A 24,981-nucleotide genomic window follows, 5' to 3' on the forward strand; every position below is an offset into this window, starting at 1 on the left:
TTTCGTCAGGGTTTGTTCAAGGTCACAATGTTTGCTAAACTTCACTAAATTGAAACATGTTGAAAATGTCCTTGTAACAAGAAAAAACATGAAAAAGATCGAACTCTACCAAACACCGAGGAGAAACCAACATTCGCTACCTTCGTAAACATTCGCAAATGTTTGTCAAATGGATACTGGCTTTAATCATGGACTATTTTGACGATATTTTCACAAGTGTATGCCAATTAATGTATGAGATTCATTACTCTATCAGGAATATTCCACAAAGGATGGTTTTATCCTGTGATGAATTACCCTGAAAAAGTTTAACCAACTGACTGAACTAATTAAAACACAAGCGTGCACTGAAGAGAGCAACTAAGACGTGGGAAGGAAACAAAGTTGTTCAGGTAACTGGGGCTAATTTGATTGGGATACGCTATGACAGAAAATCAAGTTTTAATGAAGAGCCGAGTGGTGGGAGAAATTAAGCATTATCCCAAAGAGCTGGCATTTTTATGCACGTTTCTAAATGACATTGACGTTGGCAAGGAAGTGGAGAGCTCGGGGACCATACTGATGCCTGGTGAGCTGGCCGCAGTCTCTGACCTTATCCGAGGAAAGGACGGCGAAAGATGGGAAGATTGGGGTGGGACATGTGAGATGAGGGGGAAGGAGAATGGAGAAGAAAACAGTTTGCTTGGTAGGATGACGGGAGGGGGAAGAGGAGTAAGATGCAGGGGGTGGCATGCTTGGAGGGGAGAGGGTAGGCATGCGACAGCGGAGCGTGACAAGTGCAGCAGAACAAACCGGCGGTGACTCATGGGCTCCTTCATTCACTAGTGAGATCAGATCCAGGAGGACAGCCCACCATATGGGATGGCACAACTTATTCATCCAATCATTTGGACTGCAAACAGGACCAGACGAGGAGAGAGGATGGTGTGTGTGTGTCTGTGTGTGTGTCTCTGTAGCTGTGTGTGGAACGCACAGGGTGGCTGCACGATTCACTAACATGACAGCAAATGAAAGGGGAAGTGAGGAGAATGCTACATTATGAATATCTATGAAAAACACAACAGTTTGTCACAAATTAAAACCTGGAGCAGGCCAGTGCCTCTTGCACACATTCATGTTTTGTTTGTGAGAAATTACAAGCATTGATCAGTTCAGATTTACGTCACCCTATCTAATTCAGGCTAATGTGCAATTCAATAGAAAATATGCCTTGTAAACCTCTGAATATAACACAGTTAATCAGCTACTAATGCAGTCTGCAAGACTTTTATGTATGGTTTTCGACCTTTTATCAAGATGACAGAAGCCAAATAACAATTGTATGTTTCAAAGATCTATTCAGAGAGGTACGGTACAACCTGGACCAGTGGTCAGTACCGTATTTTCCGGACTATAAGGCGCACCTAAAAGCCTTACATTTTTTCAAAAGCTGACCCTGTGCCTTATAATCCAGTGCGCCTTATATATGGATCAATATTGAGCCGCAACCGGTCTTCGCTGTCAAAACGCTATCGGTGACCCTGCACGATCGGTGACGTGCATGCGGAGAAGATCCAGCCATCTTGGATCGCTAGCTAATACTAATACTTTGCCTCAGAGAAAATAATAAAACAGCTGTTTATTCATTTTGGGTGTGAATGGAGTTTTCAGAAAGCTGGTTTGTAATCTATTAATAAAGTTTGACTGACCTATATGACTGTTTTGTTGACATTCCCTTTAGCACAGCACCATCTAATGGATGCATAACGTAACCCCAGCCTCTACTGTAGCGCCTTATATATGGAAAAAGTTTTAAAATATGTAATTCATTGAAGGTGCGCCTTATAATGCGGTGCGCCTTATAGTGCGGAAAATACGGTAAATTATCAAGCATATATACACAAAAGACAGAGTCTTCAGTGAGCCTAAAGGCCTCTATACACCAGTTCGATGCCTATAGCTTTGTGGCGTCAGTCTGACCGTAAACAGGTCGCGCTGGATAATTCGGAAATACACACCACAACAATCAGAGACCAATGCCAACTATTAAGTACCGTCGGCGCAGGCGTGAGAAATTATACCCCTCCATACCATCGGAAGTCACTATTCCTCATTGTTAGAACAAGGCAACCGGAAAGGTCTTTACGGGGGCAGAAAATATAAAAGTACACATTGCATACCTCTATCTTTTTCACGCATGACGTACTCTGTATGTGCTCTCGTTAGCACACCCTCAGGCTCTCTGAGAGTATCGTGTAATATAAAAGTAAATCCTACCTGATATGTCCAGTTGTGTCTCCATGTCTTGCCGTAGGTTGGCTTTCATTACTTGATTGACATACCCTTTAACGTTAATGTATGCAAGCATAGTGATTAATTCATCTTCTCGATCTTCTGTCCAGACAGACATTAAAATAACGTCCAATTGCTAAGGTGATAAATGTTTAAATTGAACGAAATTGAAAGGCTTTCCATCGCTTATTGTTTACCCGCGTTTGTCACTTCCCGTTCATGTACAGAGTGCTGGTTCGCTAGCTAACAGCCAATCAGTGATCAAATGTCCCGACGGTCTGATGTCGAAACGCCTCCCAGATGCTCTACCAATGACTGTGACATTACAATGGTGCTATATACATTATTCAGATGGCGCATACTCACGCCCGGCCACATCGACTTTCGACATTGGATTGGTGTATTAAGGTCTTTACATGGATGTGTTGTCCCCGTGGAAATTTCTGAGCTGAAAACACAACCTTTGACTGTGAGGCAGCAAGCTAACTGCATGCTCCACATTGATAATGGCTACAATCTTTTCCTGGTCTCTACCAAATTCAGATTGAACTTAAGCTTTTTTAGAAGAGGATGGTCCTGAAAGCACACCAAGCCCACTCAGAACACCAGGCCTAATCTAACCAAGGCCAGATATTTTTGTTTGGACAAGACAGTTTTATCCGCGGTCGCTAGTGTGAAACAAACCCTTTTATAGCACACCAAAACGACACAGCACTTCCCGGAAAGCAGAACCAATTTGCTTAACTTCCTAACACACGGGGGCCCCGCTGATAAAAATGTGGCTCTGTGCTACTGTTTTGAAAAAATATTGTAATCCACTTGATTCCTTGGCAAGCTCGCCAGCTTTCTGACGGATACCGATCGTCAGCTACAGTTGGGATTAGACTGGAGGTGTATTGTAAGCAGGTGCTTTTAGGAGTGGAACATTTGCATGAATAGAGATAGATTGTTACTGAAACCTAAGGTTCTAAGAAAATCAATGTTATAATTGGAAACAAGAAGCATTCACATGCAAAAGTGAAGATGGGGGCGGTATTTGGAATACCAATAGAGTTTGCGCCTCAGTGGTCATTGGATCTCTGAGTGGAATTTCACGACAACTGACTGTAAACAATGTAATACTACCACATTATTTGACCCTGTCCTCTGTACCGACATCCACTTGAAGCGCCACATTGTACCTGCCAAACTGAACTGACCCTGGATTGTCTGTAATTGAAGGACTAACAAGTAAAAAAAAAAGTAGACTGTTAGGAGAGGAGGATCTAAAAATAGAGAAGAGCCCGTGGCAAAGGGCAGCGGGAACACAACGGCGGCAAGATTGGCTGTGAATAGGACTCGCTGACAACGTGATAACGCTGGAACTAACCTCTCGGGATGTGTAATGCGCTCCTTTTCTATTAGCTAATGCTACCCTTTTGTCATTTCCACGGAACTGTCACACTATTTCATCATGTTCTCATTTTTGAACATTTTACAGGAGCTAACCACAAACTGGCCTTGAACACCTCATGTAACGCAATGTTTCAGAGACATAACAGAGTGATGCGTCGCCAGTGGGCATTCCAATGAGAACCGCTGAAATAAGTGTTTGGGGTCATGTGACAAATTGAAAAGTTATTTCTAAAGACATATTTGACAAACAGTTGGTACAATTCAGCTCATTACATTGTCAAAATGCTGAACTAGTTTCTTCTGCGATTCAACACTGCTAAGAAGTAGGGAAGGATTTAACATTCAAAACTTCTGAGGTTTCAGTCAAATATGATAAGCATGTTTAGCAGGTACATTTTTTCTTACCAAAGAACTTAATGGATTACTTTACTGATCCCTATAGTGGCAATCCCTCCAAACATAACCCGTCCTGTTCATTTTCAGATTACCGTCAGGTACGGCTGCATCATTATGAGTTCCTAAATTCAATATCATCAAGTTACATTACATAATCCAATAGCATGTTTCCACTTCGAGACCAGTAGGCGAGATGCGATCTTATTAATTATTTCACTTTGATCTAACAGCATGTACAGTTTTCTTTTCAGTGTGGTCCTTAGCAGCCATTTCTTGCCCCTAAATAACAGAGTAACAGTAGCAACAGAGTAGTAACAGAATAGAGTAACAGCAGCATAACACTAGCAGCGCATTAGCAGCAACTGATAGAAATGCATAGGTTTAATGTAAGATAAAAATAAAAAACACATGAGAGGTAATAATGTAACCATTGCCTGAAGTCTCTCACTTTGCCTTATTTAGAGTAGTGACGTGATGAGGTATGGCAATAGTAAAAGACTGTCCACATAAAAAAAAAGGAAAAAATAAATCTAACGCGAGATAATAGACGTTGCTATTCTAAGCCAATAATAGTGTCTATAATGAAATCAGTGGAGCAGAAAAGAGACACTCTTTCATTTCCTTATGCAAGGCCCGTGTGTTTTGCAAATCCTATTATTCATGTGTTCCTCACTGCTGATAAGTGTCCCATTTGCATCTGAATCACAAATGCCTTACAACTGTACAGGACATGGAACTTAAGTGACCTAAAAATATTGTAGTCGCGTACTAGGTGTAACTTTATTTTATTGCCAACGGTGACTTAGGAGGAGTGGTTAATTTGTCAGCGTGAGCCAATCCCTGCAGAATTTGGATAAAAGGCGGCATACCTTGGACTAGTTACCAGCGAATCACCAGCGAATCATGGCACATATGGAAAAACGACCATTCACACTTTTGTTCACCCTTGTGTACAGTGTGCCCCAATGTGGCGGCCATCTTGGTCAAATCATTAAGTACACCCTGGAGTCTTGTTTGTGTGCGTCCCACATAGGGATGCACCAATTATTTGCCAAATAATTAGGTACACCCTGGATTCTTGTGTGGGAGTGTCCCCAATGGGGCGGCCATATTGGCCAAACCTTTAGGTACACCCGGGATTCTTGAGTTTTTCACCCCAAATAATCATTGCAGTCTAACTTCAACATGTTCATATCACTGAAGCCATTTGATATACTGTATTATTTATTCCCATTCACACAATTTTCAAAAAATAAAAATTCTAAATTTCTACATATTCGCCTCCAGTTTCCACATTTTTTGACCGATTCAAACCATTTTAACTTCAACATGTTCAACTGATTCCAGGTGACTTTACTGTATATCACTTCATGTGATTCAATATCATTCCACAATATTGAATGTCATTCTAAATCATTACACATTTTTTCATCCTGCCTCTCAACCTTCAAACGCAATTTCTCTAGTTTCTACTAAAAAAAATTCTCAATTGTTTTTGGTGCTAAACTGTTGCTGTAGGGACTGTTGACAATTAGAAAGAACAGCACATGCTAAATACAATATATGGTCTCTTTTATTCTAAACTCTTGAAAAAAACAAACAAACAAAAACAAAACATTTGGTTTCTACTGAATTCCAGCAGCATTTCTATATGTGGAGCTGCCTCTTTCCCTTTTCCCTTGGCATGCCGTACTTCCACAAACAAAAGACAGTACAAGCTTGCATCAATGAAAAATGGTGAAATATCATGACCTAACTTGGCTGGAAATGCCTGACTTACTCCATCAGCCCTGTGATTCTCAATTGTATTTAAACATCTGCTTCTAGTTCCCTTAATCCAACAATACTAAACAAATATATGACATCGCTGTCCCCCAGTTGGGCTGGTGAGCCGCCAACACAATCTTTTGCTATTATAAATTGGCACACATGACCAGTGAAACAGACACACCGAACCACAGTCGTCCTTCTCAAGTGGATACAAAATAGACACGATCAAGACGTAGTATTGTATCTTTCCCCTCCTGCAGACAATTCAATTTTCTTCCAGGGCATGTGTAAGCTGATTAAAACATCCAACAAAGACTTGGGGAAATATGTCACATCCTTCAGGACTGCACATAATATTGCATGTGCTGCTTTGGCGATTGAGATGCCGACTCTCTTTCCTTCGCTCTCCTCTCTGATGACCTTTCTACATTGCCGTCGTGGATTTATTTCCTCTTTAATGAGCATTTTCTGCCCATTTCCACTAGAAAGTTGTCTCATGCACATGTCTAAAAAGCTTGTTTTGATTTTAAAATGAACATAAGTTTGGGCATGTAAATTTCCCAGAGGGAGCCATCCCAAAGGGATCAATAAAGTCAAGTCTAAGTCTAAGTGGCTACTTTGTGTCACTTGTGGCTGGGGATCGGCATCGCAAAAGTATGTCAGGCGAACAAACACGTTGTTGTGCACCAGGGGCGACACAATGTCTGCTCAGCTAGCAACAAAGTAATGTCATATCACCAGACAATGTGTTAGGTACAACTCTAAATAATGCATGTAAGAAGGTTAAATATGCATGGAGGGAAAGCACAGAAATGCCAACATTTTTTACCGAAGCTGATGGCAGAATATTTTCATTGCAGTTTGTTAGCTCAATAATGCAGGAGGTACAGGATTTCAATTTTGTTAATTGTGGAAAAAAAAAAACCCTGAATCTTAAAAAAATAGATATAATTGGTCCTCTTGCAAATTTGTGTTCTACTTGTACTAGCTCAGGGGTCACCAACATGGTGCCACCAAATAGCCTGCAGGCTGGTTCCAACAATAGCTCGCCATTGATTAGACATTTAGATTTTCGAGGAATGTTATGCAGTATCCGTGACAATGACCACTTGAAAATGTAAACACTGGCAGCTATTTATAGAAATTGGGTGTTGCATATGGTGTGTTGCCTTTCCTTACAGGGTACTTCTGTGCCCCGCCATGTTGTGGTTTTATTTTATTGTATTATGGATGTCCAGTACTTTGAATTGCATTTTAAATGTATGAAAGGTGCTATATAAATAAAGTTGATTGATTGATTGATTGATATTATTTACCTGTTTATGAATGTTTTTCTGTATATTAATAATAAAATAGTTAGAGGTCGTTTGAGCATTGAAGGTTAAAGCTTATTCCAAATATGACACATAATGATTATTTTTGTAATGAATAAAAATGACCCCATCCCTTCCACCCATATATTGATTATGATTCAGTTACAGCTTTGGTCCATAGCATGTCAGAAATTAGGGAAAATGTTTATCATCGTAAAAGCAAGTAAAAGCAGATCTTTGCAAATGTCTAATTTTGATCCAAAACAAAAGATACTCAGTCTGCATTCGTGGTGGACTACAGAAATCAGAGAATAATTTCTTTTGTGAAGCTGAGGTCAGAGGATATCAACCATTTTAGGGTATAGAATGGTGATAAATGATCAGTTATCAAACTAGTTGTTGATTCATTTGATTGATTAATTATTTAATTTTGACATCTTTACTGGGAGCACGCCTCTAAGCATAGAAAATGTTCATAGAGTTTTTAGAATGTTCTCGAGCAGCCATCCCAAATAGTTGAAGGCACCTTCCTTCAACACCGACCGATAGTGTTCACGATATCCTTTGTAATACAACCCCTAAAACCCACCTCACCCTCCAAAAAAGCCATGTTGATCTTACATTGTAGAATAGCTAGTCCCAAAGATTCAAGCCAAGCATCCCCTTCAACAAACAACAAAGTTGACACAACCTTTATACTTACACCACAGCCCTACATCATGCCCGTCAAAACCCCCAAAACAAAACAAAGCCACTGTAGTGTTTTGCTCCATTGATTTTTTGTGTGTTGTAGAACAACTTTTATTTTTTATTTTTTTTAACATTTAAGCCTCACACCCATTCAACAGTTTGTACATACCTATCACTGGCACTCCAACCCCCCTCAAGCTGATAGCATCCCTGCTTACGCCTACAAAACAAAGCCTGCTGTATTTAACATCTTGATATGTTTAGTTTACATCGTGCAACAGCCTTTCCCAAACAATTCCCTTAAATAAAACAAAAACCAGTGTGGCGTATCGCTACTTTTGTGAGACACACACCTTCGACATCCCAACAGGATTGGTGCAACCCTATGCTTGGCAGCACAACCCCGGCCCATCCCACCAAAAAAAAGCTATGTTGATTTTACATTGGACAACAGATTTCTCCAAAAGGGACAAGCAGTCTCTTCAACGTTGCACATGCCCAAACCTAACATAACACAGCCCATGTAAGAAATAAGGTGACCATTTTTTCATGATATTCAGTATGGTAAATGGTACTTTATTTATACCTTACAAGGCCATCAAAGCGCTTTACATTCGACTACTCATTCACCTACTGGTGACACAGTATCAGGAGCAACTGCGGGTTCAGTATCTTGCTCAAAGATACTTCGGCACAGTCACAATGGCATGGGAATGAACCCACAACCTCTGGGTTGTGAGACAACCACTCTACCACTGAGCCACGCCACCCCTGTATACATAATAATCTTTCTCACACATCTTTTGTCATTTTAAGTCAAATTTTTTTGCAAGGGTATGAATAATATATTGTTTAACTCTTTTACTGCCACACGTTATCAAAACATTATCATTCAGGTCATCCTTGAAAACATTCTATTTCATCAGATTTCGTCATGTTTCATTGTAATTTGGCAGCCCATTGAAGAGATACAATGCTGCCATCTGGTGTCCATAGTTAGTGAGTGTTTTCGATTCTACAACCCATTGACCAGGCAGCGCTGCACTTAGATGTTGCACTGCCCATTGATTAAAAAAACAAAAACAAAACAAAAAAACGTAGTTGACGACATTTAACGTTTATGGCGCAATACGTCATGATTTTATTAAGCATGATTAAACGTTTTTGGCAGTCAAAGAGTTAAACCATAAATATAAAGTGTACAGAAAAATACATTCCCATTCCTTTGAAAATAGAGGCGCCAAAAGCTGTTTTAAGATGTTTACTAGTCATAGATTCTAAGTTTATAAGAGCTACAATCAATCATTTCCATGTTTACAGACCAATGAGTCCGATAGAGGGAACCACACCTGGAGTGTGGAGAAATTTAACGCTCCATCAACCACATACAAAAGCGATACCCTCCCCAAAAGAGGGTCAAATATATGGTGCGATAGCAAGATGCGGAGGGATGCAGATGCGTCGGGAATTAATTGAAGAGAGGCAAAGGGATCAGTGTGGAACTAACAAGAGGGTGTGTCTTCGGCAGGCTGGGAAAAAAATCAGTTCCAGACATCCATGGAGAACTTTCTTTTTTTTTTTTTTTCAGGGGGTGGGTGTCTTGTGACCCCTGAAGCGTTTGTGAATTGGTAGGAGGAGATTAGTCAAATAGCTCCACTGCTTTTGTTTGGTAGTGATGACAAGTTACCATATGTAGCAGCTAGCAGGCAGTCATAATTAAACTGAAGACGGTCACCCGCCAGCTAAAGCCAGAAACTATTCAAGAGCTAAAATTTATTCCATTGTGATTGTTGGGATGAGCCTGAATATTGGGTCTTTGTGAGTATTGATTAATAAGTGTCAAATTGTCTCTCTGTCTGATGCCCAAATACTTCATGATGAGTTTTTCCATTCCCATTTTTTTTCCAAAGTAAAGGCCCTTGTTTTATTATTAGCAAAAAGTGCAGACAATATTGTTTTGTGAAGTACTTTGTGTTTCCCACTCCAGGTTCTTAGTGAAGTTGACTCTACATGAGCAGTTTTAATGTATAAGACGATGCCTACAAGCCTCAGTATGAAGGCAGATCTGATAGTGTATATATGCAAGAAAAGAAGCTAAATGTGGTTCAAGGTGGAGGAATATTAAAAAGGAGATAAAAAGCCGACCCCTCTGACGTGTGCCTGTTGCAGCCCTTGAAGCAGCATAGGCCCTGGGACATCCGCAGAATCCTTTCTCTAAGTCCTACTGATTCATTCAAAGCGTTACTTCCACGGGGCCAAACTTTTGTTCCTTCACAAAAGGCCTGACCAGAGGTTCTTCCATAGATGGGAGCCCCGTTCAAAATCAGATTACTTCCACTGAAGTCCCCCTTTCTCCACCTGCCAGTTAACTATGTCAATGCCATTGTGTGGTCAGTGAAAAACTCTCCATTTTTGGCATAATGGAGGCTGCATTTCTAGCAGGGAAGAGGCACAGCCCACCCTCACGCGCCTTCCTCCTTTCCTTATATTATTTCTTTGAAGGGAAAATCTGGGCCACATGCCCCAGAGGAACGCTAAGTGCTTTAATTCATTCGCACCTTTTCTCTCTGGCTGCCATCTCCAAGGCCTCCTTTTATGCCCAGAAGTGATTTTTTTTTTAGGCTGGACCATCAAAGCAATTACGTTGTCGACCTGCTTCCCTAATATGAGGAGAGATGACTGACAAGCCGGCCATTGTACAGCGGTGGAAGGGCATTTGGCTTCAATTTATTTGATGTGAAAACATTCAGACGTCAGCATCCGCTCAAATAATCAAAAACAAGCCGGCATGATTGTCTCCTTGAGATGTTTGGAGTAAAAACATATCTAATTCTCTGTATGGCGTATGACAATTACCTTTCTCACCTTCCAAGGCAAAACGACTTAGCAGCACAGTTAGTCGATAAGAGAATGCCAGCAATGTAACACAATACTATGGGCATGGCAGTCAGTGATGTGTAGCAATTAATGTAATGGACAAGAAAGAGCGCCATCTTCATGCTAATGACAATGTCTTGTATTACAGCTGAAATGCACAGGGTCGCCATGGCTCCTATCATTATGAGGCTATAGGAAGATGGCTCGCTACAAAAGGGGATACGCCGTAACTGGATAATGCAGGCGGAGAGAGCGGAGCATGGCGCCACTGGGCCAATGTTCCGTCCGGGGGTAATAATTCTGGCCTGAGTGACACGGGGCCATTGAAATTGATGGGCAATGTAAAGCATTTGAAGAAAACAGGGCATTTAAGACGAAAAGGAAATAGGAGGGTGGGGAAGGTTATGGAACGAGAAATGGGTAAAATGTGAGACTGAGATAAAAAAGCCTTTTCTAATTTGCTGTGTAATCGTAACCAGTTCGGCACCATTCTCCCTAATATACATTAAGTAAACAGTACGGTAAAAGAATAACTTTTGCAAGGCACAGCACAGGCTTAGTAGGCAACACGATGATATGAGAGCATGTGCACAGACAGTAATGTAGCAATATGACATATTGCCTAATCGGTCTTTTTTACTTTCACTAGCTGTCATCTGGGCCATCAAGACCTTAAGCCGCTCCCTCGCTCATTGACCGATTCCCTTGTTCAATTATTTTCACTTTATAAGCAGCACCATCTATTTAGCTTCCACAGACTCCAGTACATTTATAAGAGGATTGTTTCTTCAGCTATATTTACAATCATAAAACGTTTACAGCAAATCTATATTTTAGACACTGTGTTGCTTGGAAAACATATTAAAGGTGGTATCAGGAGCGAGAAAAGGGCATGGTTGCCATTAATAATGCAGAGCCATAAATTACTTTTACATGCTGTCCCACTAATTATAATGTATAGTGTTTGAATATTTACAATGATGGATTACTATTTTTAGACACGAAATAGAAAAAGTTGTCGTCTGTCTGTGCGAGGATGCGTGACTATTTAGCTGGAATTCTTGTCAAACTTTTGTGAGTCACACTGGGCCTTAACAAATCAGGTCAAATGCTGCCCTAACAAATTAACCAAAAACCTTCCCAACATACAAAAACCAAAAATCATAACATAAAGATAAACATAAAAATAACAAACTCAGTATGGATCCAACCTGAAGAAAGTTTATCTTCGCTAGTGTTTGGGAATCTAAAAAGAACATCTCCGCTCCGATCTGCCCTAATCCAGCCCAAGGCAAGAGTGACCCGAGCAACTGAGAGGAAGTCATCTAGAGAGGATGTAGAGGGGGGAAGTAGTTGTGGTGTGCTGCCTCATCCTTTACTTAGCTGGCAATGCCTTCAGGGGAGACGTGTTATAAAGCAAACCTAATGGACATTATGAGGAAACCTTGGACCGTTAACATGTTCTACAAATAGTCTACTTCCATCTTGACGTATATAGAATGCTGAAATCCACACATTACTGTAGTAGTACATTAACACATACACTTTACCGGTATGCATACTCGGCCTACATCATTCTACCTGTATAATCGTCATCTCATGAAGGCACATTGTTATGACTGTCTTTTGGCTTGGGTCATGGGGTCATCGTGTTTGGTTGTTGTCAGTTGCTATGCAGTTGCCATATCCCTTGTGATGATATTTGTAGTTGTTCTGTTATGAAAATCATGTCTGATGATGATGATGGTATATTAGCCACTTTCAGTTTGTCAGGTTTTATGCAGTTACTGTGTCCCTTATGATGATGATGTATTAGCCATGCAGTCGCTGTATGCATATTTTAGTCACTCTTACTTTATCATATAGGCCTTTATTCTGTCATGTAGAATTGTGCATTGCAGAATTGACACTACAGCACGACACGTTTGTCAGTACATCGAGGTTTCTTAGTGGAGATTATCTCTGCATCTAGTGAGTTTGAGATTTTTTTAGTTAAGGTTTCGCTTTCAAGTATTTTCTTTTGTCGCTTTGTATTTTTGTATATCCCCATGTCTTGTCTGCGTGTGGGTCCTAGCTCCGCATCTCACGTTACACAAATGGTACAAACTGTGGCAAAAAGTATATTTCCAAACCTGATGCAGCGGAGTAACTTGGTCATGTATGGCTTCGTGAACTGTAGCTGCTCTTTTTTCTTTTATTCTAGGTTTATTACAGTATAAAATACCCAGAGCTGATTCTTGTGCATTGGACCAGTAAAAGAATGACGGGAGTTACACTACAGACTTTTAAAATTGCCCCACCCCCAGCAGTCATTAGTACACTCAGATGTGCTGTTTCACACTTCAGCCATATAGAAATTCTGAGATTTACCCTGAAGACTTTCCTCAAAAGTTCAACAATAATGTGATTATGAATTAGCAGTGTAAGACGTTTCCAGAAATCCCATAATAATGAGATCATTTGAAAAGTTTTATCTTGGATAAACTATGCCTCCAAGTTTCCAAACTGGCATACTTTTGTACAACTGTAGGAGTGGACCAAAGGTCCTCTGGCAGACCTCTAGCTAGAAATATTGGCTTCCAAAGCTAATGACCTTAAATTGCACACACGGGTGCAGTTAAGCTTTGCTTGTTCCCTCAGTAGCTTACAACAGCAAATATGTCATTGGGCGAATAAACAACAATTATGCTCTCTACGCCTCTAATTACATCATCCTATGTTACTATCACGAGCGAGGGGAGATGTGATTAAAAGCCACAAACAAAAAAGTACAATGTGTTTATGTATGAGCGTATCCTAAAACGTTATTTATTAAAAGCAAATAAAAGCACGAGAAGTTCGAACCCTCGTGAGTATTTGATGGTCAACCATGACAGCAAGAGGGACTTAAAACAGTTGAAGGCGCTGCTGCAGTAGAGTGACTCGAAAAGGTAAGACATCAAGTGACAGAAAATAATACATAAGGGAAGACGAAAACATACAAGGTTAAACCTGCGTACTCCGAATGTAAAAAGAAAACAAAAATCACTTTTCCATTAGAACAAGATTGGGAACCTCACCTATGGGTGAACCGTGTCCATTGACTTGTTTTGCTCTGTAAAATGTTAACTCCAGTCCTTTTAGTGTCTTTAGTACTTTGAGCAAATGGAGATTGCGTCATATACTTGAGGCCCATCAATAAATAAACCTGACTCAAATAAACAGATAAATAAATCAAACGTGGGGAAGAGCGCAGCAAATGGGCATTAGTCGATGGGCGCGTCTCACACTTTGTCATGCTCAATTGGATGGGTGGAGTGCACCAGTGTAGTGTTGCCGTAGTGGTCTAATTTGACTCTTTTTTTTTTTTTTTAAATCAATGCTTTTACTTATTCCGCACTATTTATACTTTCATCTTTAGCTTCTCATGTACAACAACTTCTCAATCCAGCTGTGTAGCGTAATATCAGATTTTGGGTTAGATCTCCATTGATTGCAGATGTGTCTTAGTCACTTCAAAGGATGATAATTATACTGTAAAAGAACACACTCTGGAACTTTTTTTGTTCTTTCTATCAATCGAACAGCGACCTTAGACTGCTTTGGGACCGTGCAAAACTCCCATCTACCTTCCCGACACATGTCGTTTATCTTCATTGTGTTTTTACAGGATTGGGTGGCTGGAATGTTTTCTAATAAAGCTTTTAGCAGGGCTCTAGTGTTCGGTCTTCATGATATTTGTGCTAGCTTCAATTTAGAGGACACATTTTTCAATTACACATTATTCACTTCCAAATAAAAGACCATTATTCAGACTTACTGTAAACCTTGATAATAGCGCAACAACCACTATTGTCAACGGGTTCTAGTGGATTCTCCTCCAAGCTAAAAAGCATTAGATACATTATTATTTCTTTGACATCTTTGTTCCCCGCATCCCTGTTTCTCACAGATAACCTGAATTTATCACTCTTTGACATGTGATCTCTTTATCGGCATCTACTGGAATTACCACTATCACTCATCTCTTGATTTGCTGTTAGTCGACTTTAAAGCCCGGAAAGTCAAATTAATTCCTTCTCATTGAAGTCGACAGACTGTATTGATAGTGTCGGATTCTTCAAAATGCAAACGTCAATCTGGACATCTAATCGAAAATGGCTTAATAATGTCATATGAGGAGAGGTTAAAAGAAAGAAAATTATGTTATTGCGAGCGGAGGCGTCCAACACCGACGCATACTTGTTTTTTTTCTCCATCTGATCATCAGTTGGCTCTATTGTATTCCTAATGAGGAATGCATTAAGTTTAATTCAACCAAAACAACTTGTTCATCCTTCAACACTAAGTATGATGGCTCGGGCTGGATTACATTATATGAGGGCTATTTATCAGCGAGTGGGACGCTCTTACTGCCGGCCCCTTTATTGGGCATTTCTTTGGCTTTAAACACTGCAAATTTATAGCTCTAATAGGAATTCATCGCAGAATGAACCATATCAAGCCTATTGTGTGGATGTGCCCCGGGTAAAAATAAGATAAAACCCTCCATTATGGGACCTCCAAAGCGTATTTGCCCTCCGAAATTGATCCACTATTGACAATTTACACTTAGGGTGACCTTTCATAACTGCCCCCACACTTGAGAAGCAATATTGTTAGGAGACGAAGCAAGGGAAAAAAAGAGCCACTGAATACACTCTAGGATATTACTGGATCTCATAAGCTAGTCGGAGCTAGTTCATTGATGGCTCAATAAGCTGTTGGGGCGCAGTAGCTTTTGCATCAATGATCCTCTTGGTGGCGGAGCAGAATTAACTTTTTATTAACTTTGCCAAGGAGATTGCTTGTCATGCAAACAATTTTCGGGTAGTGTATACGTTTAAGAAGAACCTAAGTTAGTTTAACTCCTTGGGATAAATGTGTTAAAACTAATTTTCTTAACTTTCGTAACACTTAAAGCATTTTATTTTAATCACGTTTCCAATTTCTGCATGAATATTAATGACCAAAATTTGGACATAACCATGAGGCGTGTAAAGATGAATGTAACAGGACCATATGTACTCTTCTTGTCTCAGGAAATGCCCACTTTTTGGGTGCGACAAAAAAGTGCCCAGGCGGGATTTCACAACTCCAGTGAGTGCGCATGTTTCTAATTGTATTCCTAGTCTGGCTGTAATGCCATTGCTTGAATTTTCAGTCACTGTTTATCCAGTCATTAATGCAGATGTAGTAATGATAATGATCATTTATTTCCTGGAAAATAAAGAAAATTTGACCTAAATACGTTTGCTAAAGGTCATTTATAAATTGCCCCCAGCACCTCACAATTAATCTCCTATGGCGTACAATTGGATGTTGAATAGTATTACATTGCAAAAACTACATAATATGACAAAGAAGTAAAACAATTCACAATATCAGGTTTTGGTAAGTGTCTTTTTGGGTCAAAGCAAGGTGGTACAGGCTTTTTTCTACGCCCGAGGACATCTCCTCTTAAGAGTAGTGGCACAGAAGTGTGTATATCTGCCTTACCTTTCCTTATCTATGGGAAACAGGTGATAGATTTCAAACAGCAGCGCTTTGCTCTCATCTTGCGTTTTAATATCTCAAATCTGCTAAAGCCGTCCAAGCAACAGCATGAGGCACCGAGTCCTGTGGGCCTCTTCGTCTGAAATCACGTTAGCTCCACTTCCTGCCGGATAGCCTCCAGGGCCGCGCCGATGAATAGCATCTATTAACACCAGGAGTGGACGCCCGGAGGAGGCCTTAGCGCTCAACTTTGAGATATCAAACAGAAACGGTCATACGTGCTTGGGAATGAGTGAGCAGCCAGCGAAGTTGCAAAAGAGCAGCGAAGAATACATTGTGTGCAAATGAATCCCGACAGTTTACATTGCAGTGGTTCTTAACCTTGTTGGTGCTACTGAACCTCACCAGTTTGCGCATTCACCAAACTCTTCTTTAATGAACAATAAAATGATTTTTACTTCTAATGGGCAACAAAATGGGGAGTAGCCTTTTCATAAATTTTGGCTCTCTTTACCTTAGCGTTGTGATTTTGTATTTCACATCTCCATGCAGCTTAAGCAAGTGTCCATTTAGTTTTGCTAGATAGCTTGTATCGTATTTTCCGCACTGTAAGGCATTATAAGGCGCACCTTCAATGAACGACATATTTTAAAACTTTTTTTCATATATAAAGCGCTACAGTAGAGGCTGGGGTTATGTTATGCATCCATTAGATCAGGGGTGGCGAGATCCGGTCCTTGAGGGCCGCAGTCCTACAGGTTTTGGATATTTCCCTTCTTCAACACAGCTGATTCCTGATCAGCTCATCAGCAAGCTCTGCAGAAGCCTGATAACGAGCCTGTTAATTGGAATCAGCTGCACTACGAGTAGGGAAATCTATAAAACCTGCAGTGCACCGGCCCTCGAGGACCGCAGTTTGCCACCCCTGCATTAGATCGTGCTGCGCTAAAGGGAATGTCAACAAAACAGTCAGATAGGTCAGTCAAACTTTATTAATAGATTACAAACCCGCTTTCTGACAACTCCATTCACTCCCAAAATGAATAAACAGCTGTTTTATTATTTTCTCTGAGGTAAAGTATTAGTATTAGCTAGCGATCCAAGATGGCGGGATCTTCTGCGCATGCGTGTCACCGATCGTGCAGGGTCACCGGTAGTGTCTTGACAGCGAGAATTGTTGCGGCTCAATATTGATCCATATATAAGGCGCACTGGATTATAAGGCACATGGTCAGTTTTTGAAAAAAATAAAGGCTTTTAGGTGCGCCTTATAGTCATGAAAATACGGTACTTGGAATTGCAAATCTTGCAGTTAGGACGCTAACTCCCATCCCACAACTCAACTGTATATTTATAGAGCACTTTAAAGCAACCACTTAAGATGGAACCCAGGAGCAGAAGATACAATGAAAACAGCAGAAGCCTCAGAACTGAAACCTGTTGAACAACATACGTTCCAATATACATGTAAATTCACACTGCACATATTCGTCTTACAACTTTCTTTTTTTTGCTCGACAATCGACATAACATGAAGGGATTACAACAATAAACAAATCACACTAAATAACAACACAACAGTCACAAGTTGACTACTGAGCGCACCAAATTCCCGACGGAACAGATAAGCAAAGCAGTGCATTGTGATCATCTGCAGCCAATGATGGCCAAGTGGGTATATAATCACAAATCATAACTCCTGCTGTGTCTTGACCTTCGCCGAACCCCTGAGACTGACTCACCGAACCCCTGTGGTTCCATCCAACCCAGGTTAAGAACCACGATAGGAACGAGGATATGAAATGAAGTTAGACCACTGCAAAATGGCTTGCAATTTGAGGGTCATTTGGAAAACAAACACGACAATAATACGCAGTGAAAGATTATTGATGCCCAAAATGTCTTTGGGGGATAAAACACAACAATGGGTTGTTTACCATGGCCAGCATCTTTCATCAGATGCCTCCCTTGGGCCTCTTCGTTTTGCCTCTTTGCAGATTCATCCACTTTAGCTTCTTTAAAATTTCATGAAAGAAACTCTGTAATTTCATCTTCATTAAAAATCCGAGGGGGGCTCTCTGATCTGACTGTTCAATTAAATGCACGAGTTTTGAAGGATTAGAAAGTAGGACTTAAATCGCATGACCTGGGTAAGCATTATATCACTACACCTGTATTTTTAATGAAAGTTATCCCCGCCCCCTGTTCAATGTTAAATAAGTCCTTAAGCGACTTACTATAGAGAAGTGATAATGGAACTTTTGATGGACTGACCTGTGAAGGTGAAACAGGATAACAGCACAGAAAGGAACGGAGACTGGAGTCCTGGTTTTGGAATGTAATGATGTTGAAAAGACAGTAAATATATAAGATTGTCTGGCCTCTCTTTGAAATCTGATAGATGTGTCTTTTGGGATGCCCCTCACTATGAACGACCCACTGAGTCTGTGGCTTTCATCCCTGACCGAAAATCGATGGAGCAGGATGTATGAGGGGCTTGTGTTTTAAATCTGCCAATCTTCTGCCAGATACCTTGGTAACCGTCTTACCACGGGGAGAAGCGAGGAAAGAGAAAATGAGCAGCCTAACTTCATCCAAGTCTGGCAAAAAGCTTCATTTTTTTTTTCCATATGCTCATTTGTCTTAGACCAACCCAGTTCCATATCACTATGTATTTAATGCATTATCTTCCAGAAACTCCCCAAGACTCCATCAATCTGTCCATTTTTTCCGTGCTGAATTAGAATTGTCTGGTGTAATTGCATCACACGTGCATGGAGCCTCCGGGGTTAGCTTTTCCATCTCATACAAAGTGGAGACAAGGAAATGGGAAATGCTTGTAGAATTGGGCGTAATTGTGACTGGCAGCGGCAAGAATTGCGTTGAGCCTGACACCGGAGGTAGTCAGCTGCAGGGGAGTTCAGCCTGAAAGACGACAAGCAGACACTCGCTGGGTTTAAATCAACTTACGTCGACGCGAGCAAAGCGAGACGCTCGGTTACAGCCGGCTGCTGAGGAGGACGCTAAGTTAATCAAGCTTTAAAGCATCAGATGACAATAGCCGTGACAAGTAGGAGGGGATACATTTGGTACACTGACTGAATCAACTGCTTTAACTCCTTCAGTATTATAGTATTAAACTTGCACATCCAGAGTGAAAAACATTGTCAAATAGCACAATGTTCAACTATACTCTGATCTGAACCTATCTCGAGATTCAAAACCCGTTTTTGCTTTTTTATGCTCCGGACATTTGGACAATTATGACATCTGACTGGGGGATTAAAAAAAAAAAGAAAAAAAAAAAGAAAAAAAAAGTGGAATGCTGAGTTCTTGTAATTCACCAAGCTTGAATAATGAAATAACCACACAATGGTAGAGACTCACTAAATTACTGTACTACATCAAATATATTTAACATTTTGTATTCTAGATTATTCCATTGAACACAGACAATTATGTATGGAAATAAGTGCATGGCTGTACAGTTTTTCTGCGTGAATTTATTTTTTATTTTTTTTGGAAAAGGCTAGATTTAATCTCTCAACTTTCAATTAGGATATTTTGGACTTCCCAACAGTCTTGAAAGAAGCATACTTTGCTCTTTGACTTTATCATCCATTTCTCTTACTGTGGGACAAAGTATCTGATGTTGTACTACCTTATATCTTGTGCATTATTGCACAGATCGATAAGGCAATATATATATAAAAAAAAAAAAAAAAAAAAAAAAAAAAAAAAAAAACACGTTAATTCAACAACCGTTAATATGCTTTTTGCCGTAGATACCATCATCATATGCAACTCAATGAAGCGGAACCCTAAAACTAGGATATGAACATATTCAACAGACAAAAAACTAAATAAATATAATATGCAGTTTCAGAAAGTTAAATATAGAGTTTTCATCATGGAAACTGCAACCTCATTGGCCGATTGATCAGTAGTCTGTATTTGTTTTTTTTGTTTTTTTATTTATTTTTTTTTGCCAGAAAGTGGTGGGGTCTAAAAACACTCATACCAAATTTATATGAAAGCAAAGTTCTTTGGGAGCTAACCTTAACCCATAACCGAAAAACTAAGCCCTAAATGAACCCAAATCTTAACCGCTAGTGCCAATCAAATTTAAACTCGTAGAGCTCATGAGCAAAAGTGATCTATTGACTCCAAATGAATCACAACTGCATTGAAAAACAAGCAGCTCACGGCCCAAAGGGACCCTCCAAATCATTTAGTAAGACCACAAGTGGACTCATGCCACCCAATTTACAATTGACTTCAAAACCACCAATGGTCATGCGCCAGTGAAGCTAAGAGGTCGACATCATCTGCAAATACAAACTAGAAAGCCGGCTAACCCTCGGGATTCCCTTCATTAAAGTCAAAAACATCAAAGTGGACCCTCCGTGTAACAACTGTTCCATGAGAGTACGTTCATGGTAGATCTAAACTCAATAAATGAGAAAAGGCCTCACCTCTGTGAAGGTTTTGAATACAGTGGTGATTCTTCTCATGAGTTGTGTGGAGTTTAATACAACACAACCCCCCACTAAAAAAATAAAAAAATACCGCGCAAATTTCATGACTAGCAACGTTCAAAGCAAAGTTTCAATATATTTTCACTTCCCAAGGTCCCTCAAGTAGTTAAACCAATTAGTCCGAAAATTAAAGTGCTTGTTAAGAGCTGTTGAATGCAATTTTGCCCAAGTAAACTTGAGGAAATTTTAGATGCACACACATTCATAAAAAATGCTTCAGACACCTTTTCAAGATACAAAGGCCAGGTTGTTGACAGAGTAAAAATTAAAGTAATTAATCTGCAATAGAGACACACATTTGCCGAAGGTTGCAAACACAACAGAGAAAAGTGCTGTTTGTAAACAAGGTTTTTAAAAACATGAAACTAAATCTATTAGAAGTGCCTATGCTGGGGACGTTAGGAGACTGACATGAGATGACTTGAGCACAATTCCTTTCCAAAATATGCGGTGCCTTCCTACACATGAGGCTTTTTAGTGTCATTCTTTGGCATACGCACATAAATCCAGCATTTTAACATTGGCCTTTGCAAAGCAACGCAAAACAGCTCAGCAAAGGCCTCTGGGTGCTGTAGAGCAGCTCAGCGCAAGGAAGGATGTGAGTTACGCAGCCGGGATTAGAGCAGCGGGAGGCAGGGTGCTGTTGTGTGGAGATGGAATATATAAAAAGGGACTTAAAAACACACACCTAGGGTTCGGTAACCATAGTTAGCGGTCGGCCACCGAGAGCCTGGACTGGAAGGACTTTGATCACCTGGAAAAATGTGGTGGATGAAGTGGAGGGGAAAGGAGAACGGAAGACGAGAGAAAGGGTAAGAAGAAAACAGCATTAGAGGAAATTTGTTTTGGAAAGAATGAAACATCAGAAGTGATCAAATGCCATGACATCGATTCAAAACCCCAAGAAAGAAAGATGGAATTTAAATGGTGATATTAAGCATAAAACATACCGCATTTCCTCAAATAGTGGCTTCCGCTAAACTAGATGCAATTCTCCAACAAAATGATGACAATACAGACTTCTTTCTTTGTCTCCCAGGTGATACGCCTATAATTATCTTAATTATGGGTTATACATCCAAATTTAGCATCTGTAAAACTTGAGTTAAAAATATACATATAAAAAAAAAACATGCTGCTATTTGCAATTTGCTAAACATTTTAACATTGGCCATAATTAAAAAAAATATAATAAAAAAGGTGTTTGTGTTACTGTCATTAAAATTTTAGTGAATAGTCAGTTTTAAATGAATAATGTACTCAGACTGGTATTGGCCTGAAAAAAATATAAAAAAATGGTATTGAACATATCTAATAGCAATGCATAGTAAATGTCCTTATTAATACAAACACCGGAAGGGCACAATCTGAGAAAATACAGTTGCTTTTGATTGAAACAAGAAGAAATGCATACACTCGCTTGCACAAAAAAGATTGTAGTGTGATACATCATCATCAATGAAGTTGATGACTTAACTCGGGGTTGACAAATTAAAAACATATATATCTATCTATCTTCCAAATAATCAAGCGAGTGTAGACACAGTATAAATGGTTGGAAACATTCAAATTAATCACACTGATTGAAGGTTACGTGCATGCAAATGGAAGCGTTTAACTGGGCATGAGTTTCCAATATGATCATCATCACAACCAATGAGCATTATCAGTATAATCAAGGATCTCTGATGCCATCACAGGTTTTTGTTGGCTAGTTGCAAGATGTACAAGTGAACCTAATGAGGGTAAAACTAAGCAGAAGGTGGACTCATTTCAACTTATATGACCCAAAAAAAAAACAACTAAAAATGCAACAGACCATCTTGGCAGAGCAGACTAATTTGTTACCACATTGTACCGTCATCTTCTGTCTAACTACAGGCAGTGTGGCAACGCTATAATGAGTGTTTATGATTTGCAAAGGGACAAGAGATAATGAGATACACTGGGCCTCATGTATACTCCCTTCTATGATACATGTCCGCTTGAAGATCTATCTTTTCATATATGAATCACCCCTTCATCCACAATGCCTGTATCCCTTATACAATCAAAAAACATTTAGGCCTTTTTCAAATTGGCCTCTGTAAGGACCCATTATGTTATGCGATGACTTTGAAAGTGAGCAAACAAGCAAGCTTAACATGTCTATGAATAGAAAGCTAAATGTTTTGTTCCGTCTTACCGTTGCGCGGCGTCCGTTTTCTCCGATCGCGGAAAGCTGCTCCCGACTGCAGAGCTTCCATCAGGCTGTCCATCACTCCAGTTTCATCTCCCTCTGTTGGACAACACAAAATATGCAAGATTGTAATCACTACCCAGTATACATTGTCACATAGTTAATAGAGATGTATGGGTATGGATAGCTACCTAGCTAGCTAGCTAGCTAGCTAGATAGATAGATAGATAGATAGATAGATAGATAGATAGATAGATAGATAGATAGATAGATAGATAGATAGATAGATAGATAGATAGATAGATCTGTTGGACTGCTGCGCCATTTGCAGACTTGCCACTGTTGAGTGCCATAAAAAGGGCTCAATTTTGAAAGGGCTGCCTATCATTTTCCAGTGGCGGGTGCTTGAAGCTGGTTTCTATTAAGAATTTGTGGATCAAGATGCTTTGAATCAATGGGGAAAAACTGGCAAATTCCAGCCACATATGAAATAAACAACAGCATGGGAAAATAATATTGTCATCTGGTGGGCTACTAAAACCCCCAGATTTGCCACTCTTCTCTGCAATAAAAGTGAAGATCGTGAAGAGAGTGTCTTTTATCGGCGGTGGTACAGCCACCATTTGTTGCTTGGCAGAATTTGTGGATTATATGCCACTCATTTTAACCTCTAAAGACATACAGTGATTTTTTTTTTTTTTTCTAGGTCGATATGATATCGATTATTATTAGTAAAGGAGGCCGATAACAGATATTTGGAGCCCATAAAGATTTTCAATAAAAAGAGGGAAAAAAATAAATAAAAATTGCCAGTAATATTTAAAAAAACTACAAATCCCAACTCTTTGTTGAAATGTTTCAATGCATACTGTATTTATTGAACTTTTCAGATTAAAATGTTGACTTTAAAATCAGACTATCTTTGTTTTACAATTCTAACAAATACTGTAGTTCAGAGCTTCCAGGGTCATCTGTATGTCTTAAAAAGTTAAAAGAAAACCTATACAAATGCCATAGATCCCTAAAGTTATCTTCAGCAAATACATTTTAAAACAATTTTAAAATAACAGAAATGTTAAATTTTCACGAATAATTGTTTTAATTTCAAACAAAATCAAAAGATTCAGAGAGTTCCCAGGGTCAGCAGCATCTCTTATACAGTTAACAGAAAAGTCAAATAAATAATTCCTAGAACACTGCTTTAAATTGATCTTTTATCGGCCGTGCAATATTTAAAAAAAGGCTGATACCAATAAAACCAGATTCATCAAAATGATGAATACCGGCCCAGACGATAATCGGTGTATTCCGATTACAGAGTCATCAAAGTGACTCAATTCACTGATCTGGAGAGATTTGCGTATTTCAGTGGTGGTTTCAAAACCATTTATTGTTCAGCAGAATTTGTAGACCATTTGAAGAAATGGAAAAACGCCAGGCACGTCCAATGTATTGTTTGAATGACAGACTATGATATATAGTCGGACAGATGTTAAATAAAATATTCCACAAATGTGACTGAAAGATTATGAAACACATTACCGTATTTTCCGCACTATAAGGCACACCGCATTATAAGGGGCACCGTATTATAAGGCGCACCTTCGATGAATGACATATTTTAATACTTTTTCCATATATAAGGTGCTACAGTAGAGGCTGTGGCTACGTTATGCATCCATTAGATGGTGCTGCGCTAAAGGGAATGTCAACAAAACAGTTAGACAGGTCAGTGAAACATTATTAATAGATTACAAACCATCTTTCTGACAACTCCATTCACTCCCAAAATGAATAAACAGCTGTTTTTATAAATTTTTCTGAGGTAAAGTACTAGTATTAGCTCGCAATCCAAGATGGCGGGATCTTCTGCACATGCGTGTCACCGATCATGCACCGATAGCGTCTTAACAGGGAGACCTGTTGCGGCTCAATATTGATCCATATATAAGGCTCACTGGATTATAAGGCGCATGGTCAGCTTTTGAAAAAATTGAATGCTTTTAGGTGCGCCTTATAGTGCGGAAAATACGGTACT

At 39.6% G+C, this 24,981-nt stretch overlaps 1 protein-coding gene across 7 annotated transcripts in view; it reads right to left on the minus strand.

Moving 5' to 3' along the window:
- The window catches only part of diaph2 (diaphanous-related formin 2), a 381,698-nt gene that overhangs the window by 34,274 nt on the left and 322,443 nt on the right, over window positions 1-24,981 (minus strand). For 6 of the 7 annotated variants that reach the window (XM_077531612.1, XM_077531615.1, XM_077531611.1 and 3 more), the window contains 2 exons: window positions 22,950-23,042; window positions 21,453-21,518 (listed from right to left, as the gene is read on the minus strand). In XM_077531612.1, coding sequence (XP_077387738.1) covers window positions 21,453-21,518; window positions 22,950-23,042 — 159 coding nt within the window. The remainder of the gene's footprint in view (window positions 1-21,452; window positions 21,519-22,949; window positions 23,043-24,981) is intronic. The other variant, XM_077531614.1, reaches the window with a different exon arrangement.

The sequence above is a fragment of the Festucalex cinctus genome, chromosome 9, assembly GCF_051991245.1.
Source record: "Festucalex cinctus isolate MCC-2025b chromosome 9, RoL_Fcin_1.0, whole genome shotgun sequence".
Classification (NCBI taxonomy): Eukaryota; Metazoa; Chordata; class Actinopteri; order Syngnathiformes; family Syngnathidae; genus Festucalex; species Festucalex cinctus.